This window comes from Capricornis sumatraensis, chromosome 3, assembly GCF_032405125.1.
Source record: "Capricornis sumatraensis isolate serow.1 chromosome 3, serow.2, whole genome shotgun sequence".
In the NCBI taxonomy this organism is placed as follows: Eukaryota; Metazoa; Chordata; class Mammalia; order Artiodactyla; family Bovidae; genus Capricornis; species Capricornis sumatraensis.
This window is the reverse complement of record NC_091071.1, coordinates 44,682,568-44,707,737: the sequence shown is the minus strand read 5'-3', so window position 1 is coordinate 44,707,737 and position 25,170 is coordinate 44,682,568. Positions and strand designations below refer to the sequence as shown.

Here is a 25,170-nt window from a genome sequence, read left to right as displayed (position 1 = left end):
ATATATTTATTTTTTCTTGATAATTTTTTCTGCATTGAAGTTCCAGTTCAGTGTTGAATAGAAGTGATAAAAGTGGGCATACTTATTTTGTCCATGATCTTAAACTAAAATCTTTCATCCTTTCACTAATGAGTATGTTGTTCAGTTCAGTTTAGTTCAGTCGCTCAGTAGTGTCCAATTCTTTGTGACCCCATGAATCGCAGCAAGCCAGGCCTCAATGTCCATCACCAACTCCTAGAGTTTACCTAAACTCATGTCTGTCGAGTCGGTGATGCTATCCAGCCATCTCATCCTCTGTCATCCCCTTCTCCTCCTGCCCCCAATCCCTCCCAGCACCAGGGTCTTTTCCAACGAGTCAACTCTTCATATGAGGTGGCCTAAGTATTGGAGCTTCAGCTCCAGCATCAGTCCTTCCAATGAACACTCAGGACTGAGCTCCTTTAGGATGGATTGGTTGGATCTCCCTGCAGTCCAAGGGACTCTCAAGAGTTTTCTCCAACATCACAGTTCTAAAGCATCAATTCTTTGGCACTCAGCCTTCTTCACAGTCCAACTCTCACATCCATACATGACCACAGGAAAAACCATAGCCTTGACTAGACGGACCTTTGTTGGCAAAGTAATGTCTCTGCTTTTCAATATTCTATCTAGGTTGGTCATAACTTTCCTTCCAAGGAGTAAGCGTCTTTTAATTTTATGGCTGCAGTTACCATCTGCAGTGATTTTGGAGCCCCCCAAAATAAAGTCTGACACTGTTTCCACTGTTTCCCCATCTGTTTCCCATGAAGAGATTATCTTGATCATCACTTGATCATCTTGATCATCTTCCCATGATGCCATGATCTTAGTTTTGTTGAGCTTTAAGTCAACCTTTTCACTTTCCTCTTTCACTTCTGTCAAGGGGCTTTTTAGTTTCTCTTCACTTTCTGCCATAAGGGTGGTATCATCTGCATATCTGAGGTTATTGATATTTCTCCTGGCAATCTAGATTCCAGCTTGTGCTTCTTCCTGCCCAGCGTTTCTCATGATGTACTCTGCATAGAAGTTAAATAAACAGGGTGACAATATACAGCCTTGACGTACCCCTTTTCCTATTTGGAACCACTCTGTTGTTCCATGGTGTTAGCTGTGGGTTTTTTGTAAAGTTCCTTTATCGTGTTGATGAAGAAGCTTTCCTTCTATTCTTATTTTTCTGGGTAGTTTTAATTATAAAGATGCTAGATTTTATCAAATATGTTTTCTGTGTCAATTGAGATAATCATATAAAATTTTCCATTTCATTCTATTAATGTGGTGGTGTTGTTGTTCAGTCACTCAGTCGTGTTCAACTCTTTGTGACTCCATGGACTGCAGCACACCAGGCTTCCCTGTCCTTCACTATCTCCTGGACTTTGCTCAAATTTGTGTCCATTGAGTCAATGATGCCATCCAACCATCTCATCCTCTGCTTCACACTTCTCTTCATGCCTTCAATCTTTTCTAGCATTAAGGTCTTTTCTAATGAGTTGGCTCTTCGCATCAGGTGGCCAAGGTATTGGAGTTTCAGCTTCATCATCAGTCCTTCCAATGAATATTCAGGACTGATTTCCTTTAGGATTGACTGGTTTGATCTCCTTGGAGTCCAGGGGACTCTCGAGTCTTCTCCAGCACCACAATTCAAAAGCATCAATTCTTCTGTATTAAGCTTCTTTATGGTTCAGCTGTCACATCTGTACATGACTACTGGAAAACCATAGGTTTAACTAGATGAACCCATGTTGGTAAAGTGACATTTTTGCTTTTTAATACACTGTCTAGGTTTGTCATAGTTTTTCTTACAAGAAATGAGAGTCTTTTAATTTCCTGGCTGTAGTCACCACCCAAAGTGATTTTGGAGCCGAGGAAATTAAAACCTGTCACTGATTCCATTGTTTCCCCTTCTATTTGGCATGAAGCAATGGGACTGGATGCCAGGACCTTTGTTTTTTGAATGTTGAGTTTTAAGCCACCTTTTTCTCTCCCCTCTTTTGCTTTCATCAAGAGGCTTTTTAGTTCCTCTTCCCTTTCTGCCATTAGGGCAGTGTCATCTGCTTATCTGAGGTTATTGATATTTCTCCAGGCAATCTTGATTCCAGCTTGAACTTCATCCAGTCTGACATTTCTCATGATGTACTCTGCATAAGATAAATAAGCAAGGTGACAATATACAGCCTTGATGTACTCCTTTCCCAATTTTGAACCAGTCCATTGTTCTATGTCTGGTTGTAACTGTTGCTCTTTGACTTGCATACGGGTTTCTCAAGAGACAGGTAAGGTGGTCTGGTATTCTCATCTCTTTTAGGGATTTTCCAAAGTTTGTTGTGATCCACAGTCAAAGTCATCAGTGAAGAAGAAGTAGATTTTTTTCTGGAATTCCTTTGCTTTTTCTATGATCCAACAGATGTTGGCAATTTGATTTCTGGTTCCTCTGCCTTTTCATTTTTGAAATTAATTAATTTATTTTAATTGGAGTCTAATTACTTTACGATATTGTAGTGTTTTTTTTTTTTTGCCATATATTGACATGAATCAGCCATAGGTGTACATATGTCCTCCATTCTGAACCTCCTCCCCCCCACCTCCCTCCCAATCCTATCCCTCAGGGTCATCCCAGTGCATCCTGTCTCATGTATTGAACCTGGACTGGTGATCTATTTCACATATGTTAATATACATGTTTCAATGCTATTATATCAAATCATCCCACCCTCCCCTTATCCCACAGAGTCCAAAAGTCTGTTCTTTATATCTGTGTCTCTTTTCCTGTCTTGGATATTGTTACCATTTTTCTAAATTCCATATATATGCATTAATCTACTGTATTGGTGTTTTTCATTCTGACTTACTTCACTCTATATAATAGGCTCCAGTTTCATCCACCTCATTAGAACTGATTCAAATGCATTCTTTTTAATAGCTGAGTAATATTTCATTGTGTATATGCACAATGAAATATTACTTTCTTATCCATACATCTGCCGATGGACATCTAGATTGCTTCCATGTCCTAACTATTGTAAACAGTGCGTTGGGGTACATGTGTCTCTTTCAGTTCTGGTTTCCTCGGTATGTATGCCCAGCAATGGGATTGCTGGGTTGTATGGCAGTTCTACTTCCAGTTTTTAAAGGAATCTCCACACTGTTCTCCATAGTGACTGTACTATTTTGCATTCCAACAACAGTGTAAGATGGTTCCCTTTTCTCCACACCCTTGTGAGCATTTATTGTTTGTAGACTTTTTGATAGCAGCCATCTGAACAGCGTGAGATGTTATCTAATTTTGGTTTTGATATGCATTTCTCTGATAATGAGTGATGCTGAGCATCTTTTCATGTGTTTTTTAGCCACCTTAGCCATCTGTATGTCTTCTTTGGAGAAATGTCTGTTTAGTTCTCTGGCTCATTTTTCTATTGGGTCACTTGTTGTTCTGGAATTGAGCCGCAGGAGCTGCTTGTTTATTTTTGGGATTAATTCTTGGTCAGTTGCTTATTTTGCTATAATTTTCTCCTATTCAGAAGTCTGTCTTTTCACCTTGCTTATAGTTACCGTTATTGTGAAAAAACTTTTAATTTTAATTAGGTCCTATTTGTTTATTTTTGCTTTTATTTCCATTACTCTGGGAGGTAGGTCATAGAGGATCCTGCTGTGATCTATGTCAGAGAGTGTTTTGCCTATGTTTTCCTCCAGGAGTTTTATAGTTTCTGGTCTTAATTTATATCTTTAATACATTTTGAGTCTATTTTTGTGTATGGTGTTAGAAAATGTCCTAGTTTCATTCTTTTACAAGTAGTCAACCAGTTTTCCCAGCACCACTTGTTAAAGAGATTGTCTTTTCTCCAGTGTATACTCTTGCCTCCTTTGTCATGGATAAGGTGTCCATGCTGCTGATGCTGCTCAGTCGCTTCAGTCATGTCTGACTCTGTGCAACCCCATAGATGGCAGCCCACCAGGCTCCCCCATCCCTGGGATTCTCCAGGCAAGAATACTGGAGTGGGTTGCCATTTCCTTCTCCAATGCATGAAAGTGAAAAGTGAAAGTGAAGTCGCTCAGTCATGTCCAACTCTTAGCGACCCCATGGACTGTAGCCCACCAGGCTCCTCCATCCATGGGATTTTCCAGGCAAGGGTACTGGAGTGGGGTCCCATTGCTTTCTCTCTTAAGGTGTCCATAAGTGAGTGGATTTATCTCTGGGCTTTCTATTTTGTTCCATTGATCTATATTTCTGTCTTTTTGTGCCAGTACCATACTGTCTTGATGACTGTAGCTTTGTAGTAGAGCCTGAAATGAGGCAGGTTGATTCCTCCAGTTCCATTCTTCTTTCTCAAGATTGCTTTGCCTATTCAAGATTTTCGTGTGTGTGTTTCTGTACAAATTGTGAAATTATTTGTTCTAGTTATGTGAAAAATACTGTTGGTAGCTTGACGGGGATTGCATTAAATCTATAGGTTGCTTTGGGTAGTACACTGATTTTCACTGTATTAATTCTTTTGATCCATGAACATGGTATGTTTCTCCATTTATTTGTGTCCTCTTTGATTTCTTTCATCGGTTTTATATTTATCTATATATAGGTCTTTTGTTTGTTTATGTAGATTTATTACTAAGTATTTTATTCTTTTCATTGCAATGGTGAATGGAATTGTTTCCTTAATTTCCCTTTCTGCTTTTTCATTGTTACTGTATAGGAATGCAAGGGAATTCTGTGTGTTAATTTTATACCCTGCAATTTTACTATATTTATTGATTAGCTCTAGAAATTTTCTGGTGGAGTCTTTAGGGTTTTCTATGTAGAGAATCATGTCATCTGCAAACAGTGAGAGTTTTACTTCTTCCTTTCCAATCTGGACTCCTTTTATTTCTTTTTCTTCCTTGATTGCTGTGGCTAAAACTTCCAAAACTATGTTGAATAGTAGTGGTGAGAGTGGGCACCCTTGTCTTCTTCCAGACTTTAGGGGAAATGCTTTCAACTTTTCAACATTGAGGATAATGTTTGCTGTGGGTTTATCATATATGACTTATTATGTTGAGGTATGTTCCTTCTATTTCTGCTTTATGGAGAATTTTTTTGTCATAAATGATGTCGAATTTTGTCAAAGGCTTTCTCTGCATCTATTGAGATGATCATATTATTTTTATCTTTCAATATGTTAATATGCTGTAACAGATGTTATATATTGAAGAATCCATGCATACCTGGAATAAAGCCCACTTGACCATCTTGTTAATATGTTGTTAGATTCTGTTTGTTAGAGGTTTGTTGAGGATTTTTGCATCTTACCTCATCAGTTATATTGGCCTGTATTTTTCTTTTTGTGTGGCATTTTTGTCAGGTTTTGGTATTAGGGTGATGGTGGGCTCATAGAATGAGTTTGGAAGTTTACCTTCCTCTGCAATTTTCTGGAAGAGTTTGAGTAAGATAGGTGTTAGCTTTGCTCTAAATTTTTTGATAGAATTCAGCTCTGAAGCCATCTGGTCCTGGGCTTTTGATTGTTGGAAGATTTTTTATTTCAGTTTCAATTTCTGTGTTTCTGATGGGTTTGTTAAGGTTTTCTATTTCTTCCTGGTTCAGTTTTGGAAATTTACACTTTTCTAAGTATTTGTCCATTTCTTCCAAGTTGTCCATTTTATTAACATATAGTTGTTTACAGTAGTCTCTTTTTTAAAATTTTTTTAATTTTAAAATCTTTAATTCTTACATGCGTTCCCAAACATGAACCCCCCTCCCACCTCCCTCCCCATAACATCTCTGTGGGTCATCCCCATGCACCAGCCCCAAGCATGCTGTATCCTGCGTCAGACATAGACTGGCGATTCAATTCTTACATGATAGTATACATGTTAGAATGCCATTCTCCCAAATCATCCCACTCTCTCCCTCTCCCTCTGAGTCCAAAAGTCCGTTATACACATCTGTGTCTTTTTTGCTGTCTTGCATACAGGGTCGTCATTGCCATCTTTCTAAATTCCATATATATGTGTTAGTATACTGTATTGGTGTTTTTCTTTCTGGCTTACTTCACTCTGTATAATCGGCTCCAGTTTCATCCATCTCATCAGAACTGATTCAAATGAATTCTTTTTAATGGCTGAGTAATACTCCATTGTGTATATGTACCACAGCTTTCTTATCCATTCATCTGCTGATGGACATCTAGGTTGTTTCCATGTCCTGGCTATTATAAACAGTGCTGCGATGAACATTGGGGTACATGTGTCTCTTTCAATTCTGGTTTTCTCTTTTGATCCTTTGTGTTTCTGTGTTGTCTGTTGTGATTTCTCCATTTTCATTTCTAATTTTGTTAATTTGACTCTTCTGTATTTTTTTTTCTTAAAGAGTCTGGGTAATGGTTTATCTATTTTATTTGTCTACTCAAAGAACTCGCTTTTAGCTTTGTTGATTTTGGCTATGGTCTTCTTTGTTTTCATTTATTTCTGCTCTAATTTTTATTATTTCTTTCCTTGTACTAACCCTGGGTCTCTTCATTTCTTCTTTTTCTAGTTGCCTTAGATGTAGAGTTAGGTTATTATCTGATTTTTCTCCTATTTCTTGAGGTAGGCGTGTATTGCTATTAACCTTCCCCTTAGCACTGCTTTAACCGAATCCCATAGGTTTTGGGTTGCTGTGTTTTCATTTTCATTCATTTCTAGGCATATTTTGATTTCTTTTTTGATTTCTTCTGTGATTTGTTGGTTATTTAAAAGTGTGTTGTTCAGCCCCCATATGTCTGTATTTTTAATAGTTTGATTTTCCTGTAGTTGACATCTAAACTTACCACATAATAATCAGAGAAGACACATTTCAAATTTTTTGAGTTTACAAAGGCTAGATTTATGGCCCAGGATGTGATCTATCCTGGAGAAGGTTCCATGTGCACTTGAGAAAATGGTGAAATTCATTGTTTTGTTGTAAAATATCCTATAGATATCAGTTAGGTTTAAAGGGTCCGTTGTATCATTTAAAGCTTGTGTTTCCTTGCTAATTTTCTGTTTAGTTGATCTATCCATAGGTGTGAGTGGGGGTATTAAAGGCTACCACTATTATTATGTTTCTGTTAATATGCCCTTTCATACCTGTTAGCATTTGCCTTACATATTGCAGTGCTCCTATGTTGGGTGCATATATATTTATAATTGTTATATCGTCTTCTTGGATTGATCCTTTGATTATTATGTAGTATCCTTCTTTGTCTCTTTTCAAGGCCTATATTTCAAAGTCTTTTTTGCCTGATATGAGTATTGCTACTCCTGCTTTCTTTTGGTCTCCATTTGCAGGAAATATCGTTTTCTTTTCTGTTTTTTTTTTTTGACCCAGAGAGATGTTATGGGGAGGAAATATCGTTTTCTAGCCCTTCACTTTCATCCTGTATGTGTCCCTTGTTTTGAGGTGGGTCTCTTGTAGACAGCATATATAGGAGTCTTGTTTTTGTATCCATTCAGCCAGTCTTTGTCTTTTGGTTGGGCTATCAACTCATTTATATTTAAGGCAATTATTGATAAGTGTGATCCCGTTGCCATTCATTTGTTGTTTTGAGTTAGAGTTTATAAACATTTTCTGTATTTCCTGTCTAGAGAAGATCCTTTAGCATTTGTTCAAGAGCTGGTTTTGTGGTTCTCTCAGCTTTTGTTTGTCTGTAAAGCTTTTGATTTCTCCTTCATATTTGAATGAGATTCTTGCTGGGTACAGTTATCTGGGTTGTAGATTTTTCTCTTTCATCACTTTAAGTGTGTCCTGTCTTTCCCTTCTTGCTTGAAGAGTTTCTATTGATAGATCTGCTGTTATCCTATAAGAATCCTCTTATGTGTTACTTTTTTCCCCCTTGCTAGTTCTAATATTTGTTCTTTGTGTTTGATGTTCATTAATTTGGGGTGTTTTTTTCTGGAACTCTCTTGCTCTTTTGATGATCCAGCAGATGCTGGCAATTTGATATCTGGTTCCTCTGCCTTTTTTAAAACCAGCTTGAACATCTGGAAGTTCACGGTTCACCTATTACTGAAGCCTGGCTTAGAGAATTTTGAGCATTACTTTACTAGCATTAGAGATGAGTGCAATTGTGTGGTAGTTTGAGCATTCTTTGGCATTACCTTTCTTTGGGATTGGAATGAAAACTGACCTTTTCCAGTCCTCTGGCCACTGCTGAGTTTTCCAAATATGCTGGCATATTGAGTGCAGCACTTTCACAGCATCATCTTTCAGGATTTGAAATAGACTACTGGAATTCCATCACCTTCACTAGCTTTGTTCATAGTGATGTTTTTTAAGGCCCACTTGACTTCACATTCCAGGATGTCCGGCTCTAGGTAAGTGATCATACCATCGTGATTATCTGGGTCATGAAGATCGTTTTTTGTGTATTTCTCCTGTGTATTCTTGCCACCTCTTCTTTTTTTTTTTAATTTTTATTTTTACTTCCTTTTACTTTACAACACTGTATTGGTTCTGGCATACATTGACATGAATCCGCCACGGGTGTACATGAGCTCCCAAATATGAACCGCCCTCCCACCTCCCACCCCACATCATCCCTCCGGATCATCCCCATTACCACCTCTTCTTAATATCTTCTGCTTCTCTTAGGTCCAGACCATTTCTGTCCTTTATCGAGCCCATCTTTGCATGAAATGTTCCCTTGGTATCTCTAATTTTCTTGAAGAGGTCTCTAGTCTTTCCCATTCTGTTGTTTTCCTCTATTTCTTTGCATTGATCACTGAGGAAGGCTTTATTATCTCTTCCTGCTCTTCTTTGGAACTCTGTATTCAGATGCTTATATCTTTCCTTTTCTTCTTTGCTTTTCACTTCTCTTCTTTTCACAGCTATTTGTAAGGCCTCCTCAGACAGCCATATTGCTTTTTTGCATTTCTTTTCCATGGGGATGGTCTTGATCTGTCTCCTGTACAATGTCACAAACCTCCGTCCATAGTTCATTAGACACTCTATCTATCAGATCTAGTCCCTTCAATCTATTTCTCACTTCCACTATATAATCATAAGGGATTTGATTTAGGTCATACCTGAATGGTCTAGCAGTTTTCCCTTCAATTTCAGTCTGAATTTGGCAATAAGGAGTCCATGATCTGAGCCACAGTCAGCTCCTGGTCTTGTTTTTGTTAACTGTATAGAGCTTCTCCATCTGTGTGGATCACAATAAACTGTGGAAAATTCTGAATGAGATGAGAATACCAAACCACCTAACCTGCCTCTTGAGAAACCTATATGCAGGTCAGGAAGCAACAGTTAGAACTGGACATGGAACAACAGACTGGTTCCAAATAGGAAAAGGAGTACATCAAGGCTGTATATTGTCACCCTGCTTATTTAACTTATATGCAGAGTACATCATGAGAAATGCTGGACTGGAAGAAGCACCAGTGGAATCAAGATTGCTGGGAGAAATATCAATAACCTCAGATATGCAGATGACACCACCCTTATGGCAGAAAGTGAAGAGGAGCTAAAAAGCCTCTTGATGAAAGTGAAAGAGGAGAGTGAAAAAGTTGGCTTAAAGCTCAACATTCAGAAAACGAAGATCATGGCATCCGGTCCCATCACTTCATGGGAAATAGATGGGTAAACAGTGGAAACAGTGTTAGACTTTATTTTTTTGTGCTCCAAAATCACTGTGGATTGTGACTGCAGCCCTGAAATTAAAAGACGCTTACTCCTTGGCAGAAAATTTATGACCAACCTAGATAGCATATTCAAAAGCAGAGACATTATTTTGCCAACAAAGGTCCATCTAGTCAAGGCTATGGTTTTTCCTGTGGTCATGTATGGATGTGAGAGTTGGACTGTGAAGAAAGCTGAGCGCCAAAGAATTGATGCTTTTAAACTGTGATGTTGGAGAAGACTCTTGAGAGTCTCTTGGACTGCAAGGAGATCCAACCAGTCTATTCTAAAGGAGATCAGCCCTGGGATTTCTTTGGAAGGAATGATGCTCAAGCTGAAACTCCAGTAGTTTGGCCACCTCATGCGAAGAACTGACTCATTGGAAAAGACTCTGATGCTGGGAGGGACTGGAGGCAGGAGGAGAAGGGGACGACAGAGGATGAGGTGGCTGGATGGCATCATGGACTCGATGGACGTGTGTCTGAGTGAACTCTGGGAGTTGGTGATGGACAGGGAGGCCTGGCGTGCTGCAATTCATGGGGTTGCAACGAGTTGGAAACAACTGAACCACTGAACTGAATTGAAGTGAACTGGGGAGTTTAGTCTAGGGTTTATCCTGAATGGGACTCTGGGTTTCTTAGACTTGGGTGGCTATTTCCTTCCCCATTTTAGGGAAGGTTTCAGCTATTATCTCTTCAAGTGTTTTCTCATGACTTTCTTTTTGTCTTCTTCTTCTGGGATTCCTATCACTTGAATGTTGGGGTGTTTAACATTGTCCCAGAGGTGTCTGAGGTTGTCCTCATTTGTTTTATTTCAGTTTTTTTCCCCCTCTCTGCTTCATTTATTTCCACCATTCTACCTTCCACCTCACCTATCTTATCTTCTGCCTCAGTTATTCTATTGTTGGTTCCCTCCAGAGTGCTTTTGATTTCAGTTATTGCAGTATTCATTATTGATTGACTCTTTTTTATTTCTCCTAGGTCCTTGTTAAACTTTTCTTGCATCTTCTCAGTCCTTGTCTTCAGAGCGTTTATCTGTAACTCCATTTTGTTTTCAAGATTTTGGATCATTTTTATTATCATTATTCTGAATTCTTTTTCAGGTAGACTCCTTATCTGCTCCTCTCTTCTTTGGTTAGGTGGGCATTTTACATGTTCCTTTACCTTCTGAATATTTTTCTGTCTTTTAATTTTGTTTAGATTGCTGTGTTTGCGTTGGCATTTCTGTATATTGGAAGTTTGTGGCTCTTCTTTATTGTGGAGATTGCTGCCTATTGGGGGTGTTGGACGAGTTGCTTGTCAAGGTTTCCTGGTTAGAGAAGCTTGTTCTGGTGGGTGGAGCTGGATTTCTTCTCTCTGTAGTGCAATGAAACTTCCAAAAGTGAAATTTAGGGTTTCTAAGGGTTTGGTGTGATTTAGGCAGCCTCTATTTTAATCCTCAGGGCTGTGTTCCTGCATTGCTATAACATTAGCATGGTATGTCTTGCTCTGGAACTTGTTGGTTCTTGGGTGGAGCTTGGTTTCAGTGTAGTTATGGAGGCTTTTGGATGAGTTCTTGTCGATTAATGTTCCCTTGGGTCAGAAGTTTTCTGGTGTTCTCTAGTTTTGGATTTAAGCCTCTTGCCTTTGGCTTTCAGTCTTATTCTTACAGTAGCCTCAAGACGTTTCCATCCATCCACCACAAATGATAACAAATTAGGTTAATGGTGAAACGATTCTCCACAATGAGGGACACCCAGAGAGGTTCACAGAGTTACATGGAGAACAGAAGAAGGAGGAGGGAGATAGAGGTGACCGGGAGGAGAAGGGGGGAGTCAAAAGGGGAGAGAGCAGTTTAGCCAGTAATCAATTCCCTATGTGCTTTCCACAGTCTGGGACACCCAGAGTGGTTCATGGAGTTAAGTAGAGAAGAGAGGGGGAGGGAGCAGATAGAGGTGACCTGGGGGACAAAATTGAGCATTAAAAGGGGAGAGAGCAATCAAGCCAGTAATCACACCCCTAACTAAAAATGGGTACTGAAGATGAGATTCTTAAAGGTACAAAATTGATCAGTTCAGTTCAGTTCAATCACTCAGTCGTGTCCGACTCTTTGTGACCCCATGAATTGCAGCACACCAGGCCTCCCTGTCCATCACCAACTCCTGGAGTTCACTCAGACTCACGTCCATTGAGTCACTGATGCCATCCAGCTATTTCATCCTCTGTCATCCCCTTCTCCTGCGTCTAATCCCTCCCAGCATCAGAGTCTTTTCCAATGAGTCAACTCTTCACATGAGGTGGCCAAAGTACTGGAGTTTCAGCTTTAGCATCATCTCCTTTAAAGAAATCCCAGGGCTGATCTCCTTCAGAATAGACTGGTTGGGTCTCCTTGCAGTCCAATGGACTCTCAAGAGTCTTCTTCAACACCACAAAATTGACAACAAATACCAAAAAGCAAAGATTAAAAATCCAGAGTAGAGGTGAGACTCCCAGAAAAACAATATTAGAAATAAAAAACAAAATCACAAAATTGTAAAAAATGTAATATGAAAAATTTTTTTGAAATTGGCTCTTTTTATGCAAATAGGTTGTAAAAATGAATATTAAAGGAGTAATAAGGAAGTCAAAAATAAAATAAATTAAAAAATTATAGTAGTAAAAATATATCTAGGAATTTTTCTGGAGCTGCTGAGGGCAGTGTGGGGTCAGTTCAGTTTCAGATAGTTCGTTGTTCCAGCTTATAGTTCTTCTCAAGGTCTATAGGCCCCTTCCAATGCTTAGTCAACATTAAATACAAGGTTTTAATCTGTTGCACCTGTCAGTTTCAGAGCAGTTCCCTCTTCTTTACTTGGGCTTTATCTGTTTGCAATTCTCTTCAGTGTCTAATTTCCAAACTGACTCAAGGGAGTGAGGTGATCACTTATTTTTGCTCACTTGTTCAGTTGTGTTGTGGGGAGGAAGGAACACAGCAAATAAATATCACTGGCTTGTGTCGGGATTGCACATTGTATGGATCACACTGGGCTTGCCCCAGCTCTTGGTGGCATGTACTTCCCTGGTCTACACTGCTCAGGTTCAGGTTTTTGGGTACTCCACAAAGGAACAGACTTGGTTGTGCATTTTGTGCCTTTCCCAGGTCAGAGCAGCTCAGGCGATCAGGTGCTTGGTGAGCGCACTGTCTTAGGTGGGCTGTGCATCTTAATCACCTCCCTGGTCCTGGCTGCTCAGTGTCCTGGGTATGCTGCAAGAGCTCCCTCTCAGGTGTGCCATGTGTCTCCTCTGGGGAGCTGATCTCAGGCTGTGACCCTCCTGGCAGATGTCAACCACCCAGGATCCCAGGAAGACTTGGTTATCAACTGGGAGTCTGCTCACAGTTTGGTGGAGAATGCCGGTCTCTGGGGCAGAGCTTGGCCCTTGCCTACAGGCTCTGGTTGTCCCATGCCTGCCTCTCTGCCTCCAGCGGGGGAAAGGACCATTCCACATCCAGCTAGCTCTCCTTTGGTATTTGCTCAGTCCTTTCCTCTGTGAGCAGGCCAGGCTGTGCCTTAGGTTAGAGCCTTAGGTTAGAGTTTTTCATGGGAAAATTCTCTCTCTTTTTCTCTCTCTCTCTGGCTATCCCACAGTTTGGGTTGTTATCTCACCTTAGCTCCCTCAGATTATCCTCTGGGCATTCAGGCCTGGTCCTTAAGCTATGCATGCAACCCATGCCTCTCTGTCCAGACCCCACTCTTTGGTGGTGATCACTAGCATCTGGGCTACTTTTCTGCTGGGAGTTGCAGTTAGGCACATATTCTGTGGGTTTTCTTTTTTTCCCTCCTGGTTATGTTGCCTTCTGAGATTCCAAAACTCTTCACAGACCTGGTAGTGAGAGGGTTTCCTGCTGTTTGGAAACTTCTCCTCCTTCACTACTCCCTCCTCAGAATGGGTCTCTGTCCCTAACTCTTTTGTATCTCTTTTTGTCTTTTATATTTTGTCCTACCTCCTTTTGAAGAGAACGGGCTGCCTTTCTGGGCCTGGTGTCCTTTGCCAGCGTTCAGAAGTTGTTTTGTGGAAGTTGCTCAGCATTCAAATGATCTTTTGATCAAGTTTTAGGGGAGAAAGTGGTCTCCCCATCCTATTCCTCCACCATCTTAGCCTCTGCCTTTTCTAAATCCAGCTCGTACCTCTGGAAATTCTCGGTTAAAGTACTGTTGATGCCTATCTTGAAGGATTTTAAGCATTGCTAGTATGTGAAATGAACACAATTATGTGGTAGTTTGAACACTCTTTGACATTGCCCTTCTTTGCGATTGGAATGAAAAATGACCTTTTCCAGCCCTGTCACTACTGCTGAGTTTTCTAAATTTGCTGGCATATTGAGTGCTGCACCTCTTAGGATTTGAAGTAGCTCACCTAGAATTCCATCACCTCCGCTAGCTTTGTTCATAGTGATGCTTCCTAAGGCCCACTTTACTTCACACTCCAGGATGTCTGACTCTAGATAAGTGACCACACCATCGTGGTTATCCAGGTCATTAAGTCCTTTTTTGGGTATAGTTCTTATTTGTATTCTTGCCACCTCTTCTTAATATCTTCTGCTTCTGTTAGGTCCATACCGTTCTGTCCTTTATGTGTGTAACTTTGCAGGAAATGTTCCCTTGAAATCTCGAATTTTCTTGAGGTGATCTCTATAGCCTTTCCCATTCTATTATTTTCCTCTTTTTCTTTGCATTGTTCACTTAAGAAGGCTCTTTTATCTCTCTTTGCTATTCTTCGGGACTCTGCTTTCAGATGGGTATATCGTTCCCTTTCTCCTTTGCCTTTTGGAGTCTCTTCTTTTCTTAACTATTTTCAAGTCCTCCTCAGGCAACCATTTTTCCTTTTTGCATTTCTTTTTCTTGGGGATGGTTTTGATCACTGCCTCCTGTGCAATGTGATGACCCTCCTTCCATGGTTCTTCAGGCATTCTGTCTATCGGATCTAATCCCTTGGATATATTTGTTGCTTCCATTGTATAATCATAAGGAATTTGATTTAGGTCATACATGAATGGCCTAGTGGTTTTCCCTACTGTCTTTAATTTAAGTCTGAATTTTGCAATAAGGAGTTCATGATCTGAGCCACAGTCAGCTCCTGGTCTTGTTTTTGCTGATTGTATAGATCTTCTCCATCTTCAGCTGCAAAGAATGTAATCAATCTGATTTCAGGGTTAACCATCTGGTGATGTCCATGTGTAGAGTCCTCTCTTGTGTTGTTGGAAAATGGTGTTTTCTATGACCAGTGTGTTGTTTTGCAAAATGCTATTAACCCTTTCCTTGGTTCATTTTGTACTCCAAGGCCAAACATGCCTGTTACTCCAGGTATCTCTTGACTTTCTACTTTTGCATTCCAGTTTTCTATGATGAAAAGGACATCTTTCTTTCAGTGTTAGTTTTAGAAGGTCTTGTGGGTCTCCATAGAACCATTCAACTTCAGCTTCTTTGGTATCAGTGGTTGGGGCATAGTCTCGGATTATTATCATGTTGAATGGTTTGCATTGGAAATGAACTGAGCTCATTCTGTCATTTTGAGATTGCATCCAAGTACTGCATTTCAGACTCTTTTGTTGGCTATGAGGGCTACTCCATTTCTTCTAAGGGATTTTTGCCCACAGTACTATATATAATGGTCATCTGAATTAAATTCACCCATTCCAGTCCATTTTAGTTCACTGATTCCTAGAATATCAACGTTCACTCTTGCCATCTCCTGTTTGACCACTTCCAACTTACCTTGATTCATGGACCTAACATTCCATGTTCCTATGCATACTGTTCTTTACAGTATCAGACTTTACTTTCACCCAAAGCCACATCTACAAATGGGCATTGTGTCGGCTTTGTGAAGATTGATGTGTCATGGTGGAGAGTTCTGACAAAACATGGTCCACTGGTGAAGGGAATGGCAAACCACTTCAGCATTCTTGCCTTGAGATCCCCATGAATAGTATAAATGTGATGTATAACACTGATTTTCCTATGTTGACCACATTCTTAGGTCAAATCCTTTTAATATGTTGTTGGATTTCAGTTGTTAATACTTTTTGATAATTTTTCATCTGTAATCATAAGGGATTATAGGTCTCAAATCTACTTTTCTTCTGATGCCTTTATCTGGCTCTGGTATTAGAGTAATGCTGGCCTCTTAGAAGTATTCCCTCCTCTTATATTTTTGGAAGAATTTGAGAAGATTTGGTATAACTCTTCTTTAAATGTTTGGTAGAATTCACACCAGTGACTTCAATATTCTTGTCTGGGAAATAGCATGGACAGAGGAGTCTGGAAGCTACAGTTCATGGGATCATAAGGAGTCAGATACAACTTTGTGACTAAAGAATAACAACTACAACAACCAGTGAAGTCATCTGGTTTTGTATTACTCACTGCTAGGAGGTTTTTGATTAGTGATTCAATCTCTTGCTTTAAATCTGTAAAGATTTGTATTTATTTCTGAGACAGTTTAGGTATTTGTGTTTCTATAAGTTTGTTCATTTCATCTGGCTATCTAATTTGTTGATGTATAATTGTTAATAGTAATCTCTTATATATTTTTTATTTCTGTAAGGTGATAGTAATGTCTCCATTGTTTCTGATTTTTTTTTTGCATTCTCTTTTTTCTTTGTGATTATAGCTAACAGTTTGTCAATTTAGTTGATCTTTAGAAAGAATCAAAGTTTGGTTTTGTTGATATTCTCTATTTTATTTCTAATTTCTTATTTGCAAATTTCTGCCATTATTTCTTCAAATATTCTCTCTTCCCCTTCCTCTTGTCCTTCTGGAACTCCCATATGTTTGTTCATTTGTTAGTCTGTGTTCACTTTTATTCACTCTTTCTGCTCTTCAGAGTCAATACTTTCAATTGTCCTATTTTTAAATTCATTGATTCTTTCTTCTGCATGCTAAAATTTTCTTTTGAACTCTAGTGAATCTTTGTTTCAGTTATTATACTTTTCAGTTTGAGACTTTGGTTTCTTTTTCTTCTCCCCCCACCCCCCTTCCCCTACCTCTCCTCCTCTCTTTCCTCCCTCTCCTCTCCTCCCTTCTTTCTTTTCCTCTTCCTCCTCCCTCCCTCCTTCTCCCTCTCTCCCATCTTCTTCCTTATTTTTCTTCTTCTTCACTGTTTTAGCTATTTTAAAGCGCATACTTTAGTACTTTTAAGTATACATTCACATTGCTGTGACATGGATCTTCAGAATTTTTTGTCTTCCAAATCTGAAACTTTTATTCATGAAATACCTTGGTAACCACTATTCTACACTCTGTTTTGTTATGAGTTTGACTACTTTAGACACTTCATAAAAGTGAAATGATACAGTACTTATCTTTTAGTGACTGGCTTATTTCACTTAGTATAAAAATTTCAAGGTTCATCCATGCTGTAGAATGTGATATAAATTCCTTCCTTTTTAAGTCTGAATTATATTCTATGACTATACCATTTTTGTTTATTCATTCATCCATTAATGGGTATTTGGGTTGATTCTACCTCTTGGCTATTATGAGTAGTGTTCTGTGAATGTGGGTATGCAAATAATTTTTGAGACCTTGCTTCAGTTCTTTTGGATGTACACCCAAAAGAGAGTTTGCTGGATCAAATGGTTGTTACACTTTAAGTATTTTGAGGAACTTCCATACTATTTTCTATAATTGTTGAATCACTTTAGAAAGACCAATAGTGCATAAGTGTTTCAATTTCTACACATCCCCACCAACACTTTTTTCTGCCTTTTCATAGTAGTCATCCTAACAGGTGAAAGATGATTTCTCATTGTCATTTTGATATGCATCTCTCCAATGATTAGTCATGCTGGGAAATCTTCTCATCTGGTTACTGGCCATTTGTATACCATCTTTGGAGAAATGTCTGTTAAGTCCCTCTGCCCATTTTAAATTAGGTTATTTGATTTTTTTTGTTGAGTCCTAGGAGTTCTGGGAAAGATTGAGGGCAGGAGGAGAAGGGGATGACAGAGGATTAGATGGTTGGATGGCATCACCGACTCAATGGACATGAGTTTGATTAGGCTCCGGGAGTTGGTGATGGACACAGAGGCCTGGCCTGCTGCATTTCATGGGGTCACAAAGAGTTAGACATGACTGAGCAACTGAACTGAACTGAACTGAACTGAGGAGTTCTTTATATATTTTGGATATTAACTCATTTTCAGATATGTGATTTCCAGATATTTTCGCCTATTCCATGGGATGCCTTTTTACTCTAAAGATTGTGTCCTTTGATAAACAAAAGTTTTAAAGCTTTATGTAGTCTCATTTGTCTATTTCTGTCGCCTGAGCTCTTGATGTCGTAGCCAAGAAAATATTGGCAAGTTCAACGTCATAAAGATTTTCTCTTAAGTTTTCTTTGGGAGATTTATAGTTTTTCATCTTATATTTAAGTCTATATTTCATTTAATTTTTGAATATGGTATAAAGTGAAGAAGAACTAAAGAGATTCTTGATGAAAGTAAAAGAAGAGAGTGAAAAAGTTGGCTTAAAACTCAACATTCAGATCATGGCATCTGGTCCCATCAGTTCATGGCAAATAGGCGGGGAAACAATGGAAACAGTGAGAGACTTTATTTTGGGGGGCTTCATATCACTGCAGATGGTGACTGCAGCAGTGAAATTAAAAGATGCTCCTTGGAAGAAAAGTTAAGACCAACCTAGATAGCATATTGAAAAGCAGAGATATTAGTTTGCCAACAAAGGTCCATCTAGTCAAGGCTATGGTTTTTCCAGTCATGTATGGATGTGAGAGTTGGATTAAAAGGAAAGCTGAGCACCGAAGAATTGATGCGTTTGAACTGTGGTGTAAGAGAAGACTCTTGAAAGTCCCCAGACTGCAAGGAGATCCAACCAGTCCATCCTAAAGGAAATCAGTCCTGAATATTCATTGGAAGGACTGATGCTAAAGTTGAAACTCCAATACTTAGGCCACCTCATGAGAAGAGTGGACTCATTGGAAAAGACTCTGATGCTGGGAGGGACTAGAGGCAGGAGGAGAAGGGGACAACAGAGGATGAGATGGCTGGATGGCATCACTGACTCGATGGACATGAGTCTGAGTGAACTCCGGGAGTTGGTGATGGACAGGGAGGCCTGGCATGCTGAGACTCATGGAGTGGCAAAGAATTGGACACGACTGAGTGACTGAACTGAACTGAACTGAACTGATGGAAACTTAACCCAAGATCAAAGAAGTCTTTGCATATGTTTATTCTAGCAGTTTTAAAATTACAGATTTTACATTTTAGCCATATTTTCTATGTGCGTATTCCTGGTGGCTCAGATAGCAAAGAATTTGCCTGCAATGCAGGAGACACAGGTTCTATCCCTGGGTCAGGAAGATCTTTTGGAGAAGGGAATGGCTACCTACTCCAGCATTCTTGACTGGGAAATCCCACAGACATAGAGCCTTGTGGGCTACAGTCCATGGGGTTGCAAAGAGTCAGACACGACTGAGTGACTAACACTTTCACTTTTCATTGTCCACATAGCTAACTTTTGTGTATGATTCAATAAATGGATCAAAGTAAAAAAAATTTTTTGTTTGTGAATATCCAGTTGTTTCAGCACCATTCATGAAAATAATTACAATTTCTTCACTGAACTGTTGTTGAACTTTTCTTGCAAATCATCTGATCTTTAAATTGTGGGTGCATTTCTGGACTCTCCATTGATCAGTTTGACTATATTAATGTAACACTATACTGTTTTGATTAGGTAGGTAATGTATGTTTTCTAATTTTGCTCTTCTTTTTTAAGTTTGTGTTGGCTATTCTAGGTCCTTTGTATTTCCACATAAGTTCTGGAATTTCTACAAAATGTTCTTAGGAAAAACTAAAGGAGCTCTTAATAAGTAGAGACATAAATCATGTTTATAGACTTCTTAAACACTTAATATTGTTAAAATGCTAGTTATTCCCAAATTACTCTATATGTGGCTCCTCAAAGGTGTCTACTTCCTAATATGTGATATTAATACCAGTGTATGTTATGTCACATGGCAGAAGGGACTTTGCAGGTAAAATTAAGGTTACAAACATTAAAACAGGGAAAATTTCCTAGGTTATCCAGGTGTGCTCAATGTAATAACATTGGCCTTTAAAATGGAAGTGGGAGAGAAGAGAGCTAATTGGAGAGATTCAGCAGGAGGAGCAGGAGAGATTTGAATTGTGAGAGTGACCTGACTTGACGCATCACTGTTGGCTTTGAAGACAGAGGAAGTGAGTCATGAGCTAGAAATGTGGGTGGCCTCTTAAAACTAAGAACAACTCCTGGGTGATAGCAAGCAAGGAAGTAGGTACTTTAGTTTGCATTGAATAGTATCTACAATCAAAATAAGCAGGAACTGAATTATGTCTATAATTGAAATAAGTAGGGAAACAGTTTTTGTCCTGAAGCCTCTAGAAAGAAATGCAGCCCTGCAAACACATTGATTTTGTTTTGAGGCCCTAATTAGAGATCAGCCAAGCTCATCATACTTCTGATCTATGAAAACAATGATATAATAAAGAGGTGCTATTTCAAGCCACTACATTTGTAGTACTTTGTGATGACAGCTATAGAAAACTAGTACTTTTTATGTCTGTATAATCTAAAGCCATATTGCTGATGTTATTCTTCATATTGGCATTTTTATTTTCTTTTCATTTTTCATTGTATTTGGATTGACCAAGTTTTACCAGTCTTCTTGATCTTCTCAAAGAACCAAGTTTTAGTATTATTGCTTTTCGCTAATAACTTTCTATTTTCACTTCACTGATTTCTGATCCAGCACATTTTTTTTCTACTTATTTTGAGTTTTATTTGCTTAGAAAAAAACGTGCTCAGCCTATTTGAACAAAAACTTCATGAAAGAGCATATATTAATGGCAAATAAATACATGAAAAGATGCTCAACATCATTAGTCATTAGAGGGATATAATTTGAAACCATAATGAGATATCATTTTATGCTCACTGGAAAATAAAAAAATCTAAGTGTTGAAAATATGGAGAAATGGGCATTTCCATATACTGCTGGTGGAACTGCAAAATGTTACAACCATTTTGGGAAGCAGTTTCACAGTTTCTTAAAACACAAATATTCCATAAACTGGCCTATCATATAATTCAGCAATTCCATTCCTAGATATTGATCCAAGATAACTGAAAGCATAATGTACATATAGATAATTTATATGAAAGTTCATAGCACATTCATTTGTAATAGCCAACCACTGGAAGCAATGCAAGTGTCCATCAAAGGTAAATGAGTATGTGCACTGTGGCATAGCCATACTTAACAAAAAAGAAGAATGAAATACCAACACTGAAGAATTGAAGAATGAACACACCAATGTTGAAGAATCTTAAAATAATTGTATTGAATGGAAGCAGTCTGTTAAAAAAAATACATGTTATATGATTGCATTTATAGAAAATATAAAAACTATACAGTGAAAGGAAAGCAATGAACGGTCTCCTGGGGGTGGGATGGGGTGACAGGAGGAGGGAGAGAGAGAAAAGAATATGGACGTGAGCAAAATGCTGGCATGGTGGATGTATTCATTATCCTGATGGCTGTTGTGTTGGTTTCTTTGATATATTAGCCAAAAGATACATGTTAAGTGTGTTCAGTTTGCAGAATATCAATTACCTTCAATTAAGAAAGAAATCTGAAGATGAAGAATTAGCATTTTAACAATTAAACTTTAAGTCTGTTTACTTGTTTTTCAGGGTGGATTGCTATTCTAGGTGCCATCTGGTTGCTAATTTTAGCTGATATCCATGATTTTGAGATAATTCTACACAGAGTGGAATGGGCAACGCTTCTGTTCTTTGCAGCACTCTTTGTTCTGATGGAGGTAAGTCTTTTGTTGAACTTTTGCAATAGTTCAAAAAGACCCGATTTTTATATTTCACATTTTATTTACTGAATGAAAAAAGCTCAAAGTTTGTAAGTCTTTCTACATATTCACTAAGTGGAAAATTATGGGGGTTGAAATTAGGTTATTTTAAGTTAAACCAACTTTTATCCCAGGCACTTAAATAATATTTAATAAACTTGTTTATTTGGTTGCTGTTGTTTTTTTCTTGAATAACGTTTGTGGTTTGTATACTTTCTCTAATTTGATTTGCTGTAAAGTAGAATTTACTCTAAATTGGGCTTAGAGCAAAATGACTTGTTACAAAAAGTTTGTAGGGAAACATCTTGATAGTATATTCCTTTTGTGTAATATTTAAATAAATAATCTCATAATGGGAAAGACTGCATCAAAGAAAAGAATGAATAATGTATTGTTTTAGTTATAATTGTTGTCACAAAATTATCACAATAACTTTTATCTTGGGAATTGATTCACAAACATGTACCTCCTCAAATACAAAGATTTGCTATATAAAAAATACTATTCCCCAAAGCATTACTTCAAACACACCAAATGTTTCACATTGATCACCTTAACTTGTTGATTACAAATTCATTCAATATTCACTATTCTCTTGATTAAAACTAGTAGTTTTTTTATTAATTATCTTTAAACAGGTCCCTTGTATCATTGAAATCTGTCTTTAATTCATAATATATTACATAGGAGTAATAACTCACATTGCTCCTCCAAATACATCAAGGAGTTATGAATCATATTCTACTTCATCAATTTCCTACTCAAAAACTTCACCTTTTCTATTCTGGGTTTTCTTTATGCACAAAACATATAGACTGTTGAGGGGGGAAATTCTAGTTACTATTTCATGATTGGCTTTTGAAAGTCAGTGCCTCAATTGCATGTTTATTCAAGATGTAAACTGCTATCTCATCTGGGCTTTGGCATATTGTTCTGAATTTCATACTTCTCTTTGTCTGATAGGGTAAATGCTGGAATATTTAAAGCAACTTGAGATATAATTTATATATCACAAAATTAATTCCTTTTACATTTGCAGTTCAATAATTTTTAGTTACTTTTGAATGTTTCATTCCCATGACCCTCATGATCCCTTATAGTCAGTTCTAGCTCACAACTCCAGCTCTAGGCAATCACTGATCCTTTTTCTATTGAGTTGTCCTTCATCTAAAGGAATCATATATTGTGTACTATTTTCTGTTGGCTTCTTTAAATTAGAATAATGATGTTGAAGTTCATCCATGTACCTTAGACTCATTTGTTTTATTGGTGAATAACATTCTGCTATATGGATATACTATATTTTATTTACCTATTTTCATAAACATTTATGTATATTTGTGTATGAGTTTTTATGTGGACATATGTATTATTTTATTTTAGGTAGATAATAGGTCTTAGCATTGCTTTAACTTATTAAGAAACTGCTAAAATATTTTCCACAGTGGTTGTACCATTTTACATTCTTATCAGTAATATGGTAGATTCCAGTTTCTTTACATCGTCATTGTCACATATTGTCATTCATTTTGATTATAGACATTCTAGTAGGTATATCAGTCAGTTCAGTTCAGTTGCTCATTCGTGTCTGACTCTTTGTGACCTCATGGACTGCAGCATGCCAGTGTCGCTGTCCATCACCAATTTCTGGAGTTTATTCAAACTCATGTCCATTGAGTTGGTGATGCCATCCAACCATCTCATCTTTCATCCCCTTCTCCTCCTGCCTTCAATCTTTCCCAGGATCATGGTTTTTCCCAGAAGTGAATTCTTCAGATCAGGTGGCCAAAGTGTTGGAGTTTCAGCTTTAGCATCAGTCCTTCCAATGAATAATCAGGACTGATTTTCTTTAGGATGGACTGATTGGATCTCCTTGCAGTCCAAGGGACTCTCAAGAGTATTCTTCAGAACCATAGTTCGAAAGCATCAATTCTTCGGTGCTCAGCTTTCCTTTTGGTCCAACTCTCACATCCATACATGACTACTGGAAAAACCATAGCTTTGACTAGATGGAACTTTATTAGCAAAGTAATGTCTCTGCTTTTTAATATGCTGTCTAGGTTGGTCTTAACTTTTCTTCCAAGGAGCAAGTGTGTTTTAATTTCATGGCTGCAGTCACAATTTGCAGTGATTATTGAGGCCCCCAAAATAAAGTCTGTCACTGTTTCCACTGTTTCCCCATCTATTTGCCATGAAGTGATGGGACCAAATGCCATGATCTTAGTTTTCTTAGTAGGTGTAAAATGGTTTTTAGTTTTTAAAAAAGGCAATATGGGAAAACATTCTTTGAACGATACTGTTCTCCATAGTAGCTGTACCAGTTTATATTTCCACCAGTAGTGTAGGAAGGTTCCCTTTCTTCACACCCTCTCCAGCCTTTTTTTAAGATTAATCTTTAATGGAGTATACTTGATTTGCAATGTTGTGTTAGTATCTGCTGTACAGAAAAGTGAATCAGCTATACATATATGTATATCCACTCATTTTTAGATTCTTTTTGAGGTGGGAGGGGGATTCAGGATTGGGGGCTCATATACACCCATGGCAGATTCATGTCAATGTATGGCAAAAAAATTACAGTATTGTAAAGTAAAATAAAGTAAAAATAAAATAAAAAAGATTCTTTTTCCATATAGGCCATTAAAAAATATTGAGTAGAATGTCCTAGTTTATAGAGTAGGTCCATATTAGTTATCTGTTTTATATATAGTGGTATGTATATGTCAATATCAATCTCCCAGTTTATCCCTCCACCCTAACCTCCTGATAACCATAATTTTGTTTTCTATATCTGTGACTCTATTTCTATTCTTTTTTGCTTTTAATTGATTTGTCTTTAATTGAAGGATAATTGCTTTGCAATATTGTGTTGGTTTCTGCCATATATCAACATGACTCAACCATAGGTATACCAATGTCCCCTTCCTCCTGAACCTCCCTCCAACCTCCCACCACATCCCACACTTCTAGGTTGTCATAGAGCACCAGTTTGAGCTCCCTGAGTCATACAGTAAACACCTACTATCTGTTTTCCATCAGTTCAGTTCAGTTCAGACACTCAATCGTGTCCGACTTTTTGCCACTCCATAAAATTGCAGCACACCAGGCCTCCCTGTCCATTACCAACTCCCGGAGTTCACTCAGACTCACATCCATCTACTCCATGATGCCATCCAGCCATCTCATCCTCGGTCGTCCCCTTCTCGTGTCCCCAATCCCTCCCGGCATCAGAGTCTTTTCCAATGAGTCAACTCTTCGCATGAGGTGGCCAAAGTATTAGAGTTTCAGCTTTAGCATCATTCCTTCCAAAGAAATCCCAGGGTTGATCTCCTTCAGAATGGATTTGTTGGATCGCCTTGCAGTCCAAGGGACTCAAGAGTCTTCTCCAACACCACAGTTTAAAAGCATCAATTCTTCAGCACTCAGCCTTCTTCACAGTCCAACTCTCACATCCATACATGACCACAGGAAAAACCACAGCCTTGACTAGACGGACCTTAGCAAAGTAATGTCTCTGCTTTTCAATATGCTATCTAGGTTGGTCATAACTTTTCTGCCAAGGAGTAAGCGTCTTTTAATTTCATGGCTGCAGTCACCATCTGCAGTGATTTTGGAGCCCCCCAAAATAAAGTCAGCCACTGTTTCCATTGTTTCCCCATCTATTT

General features: G+C 38.3%; 1 protein-coding gene across 1 annotated transcript in view; it reads left to right on the top strand.

Moving 5' to 3' along the window:
- Window positions 1-25,170, top strand: part of OCA2 (OCA2 melanosomal transmembrane protein) — a 283,390-nt gene that overhangs the window by 141,240 nt on the left and 116,980 nt on the right. Inside the window, exon 18 of the mRNA XM_068968987.1 lies at window positions 21,336-21,463. Within this exon, the coding sequence (XP_068825088.1) occupies window positions 21,336-21,463 (128 nt within the window). The remainder of the gene's footprint in view (window positions 1-21,335; window positions 21,464-25,170) is intronic.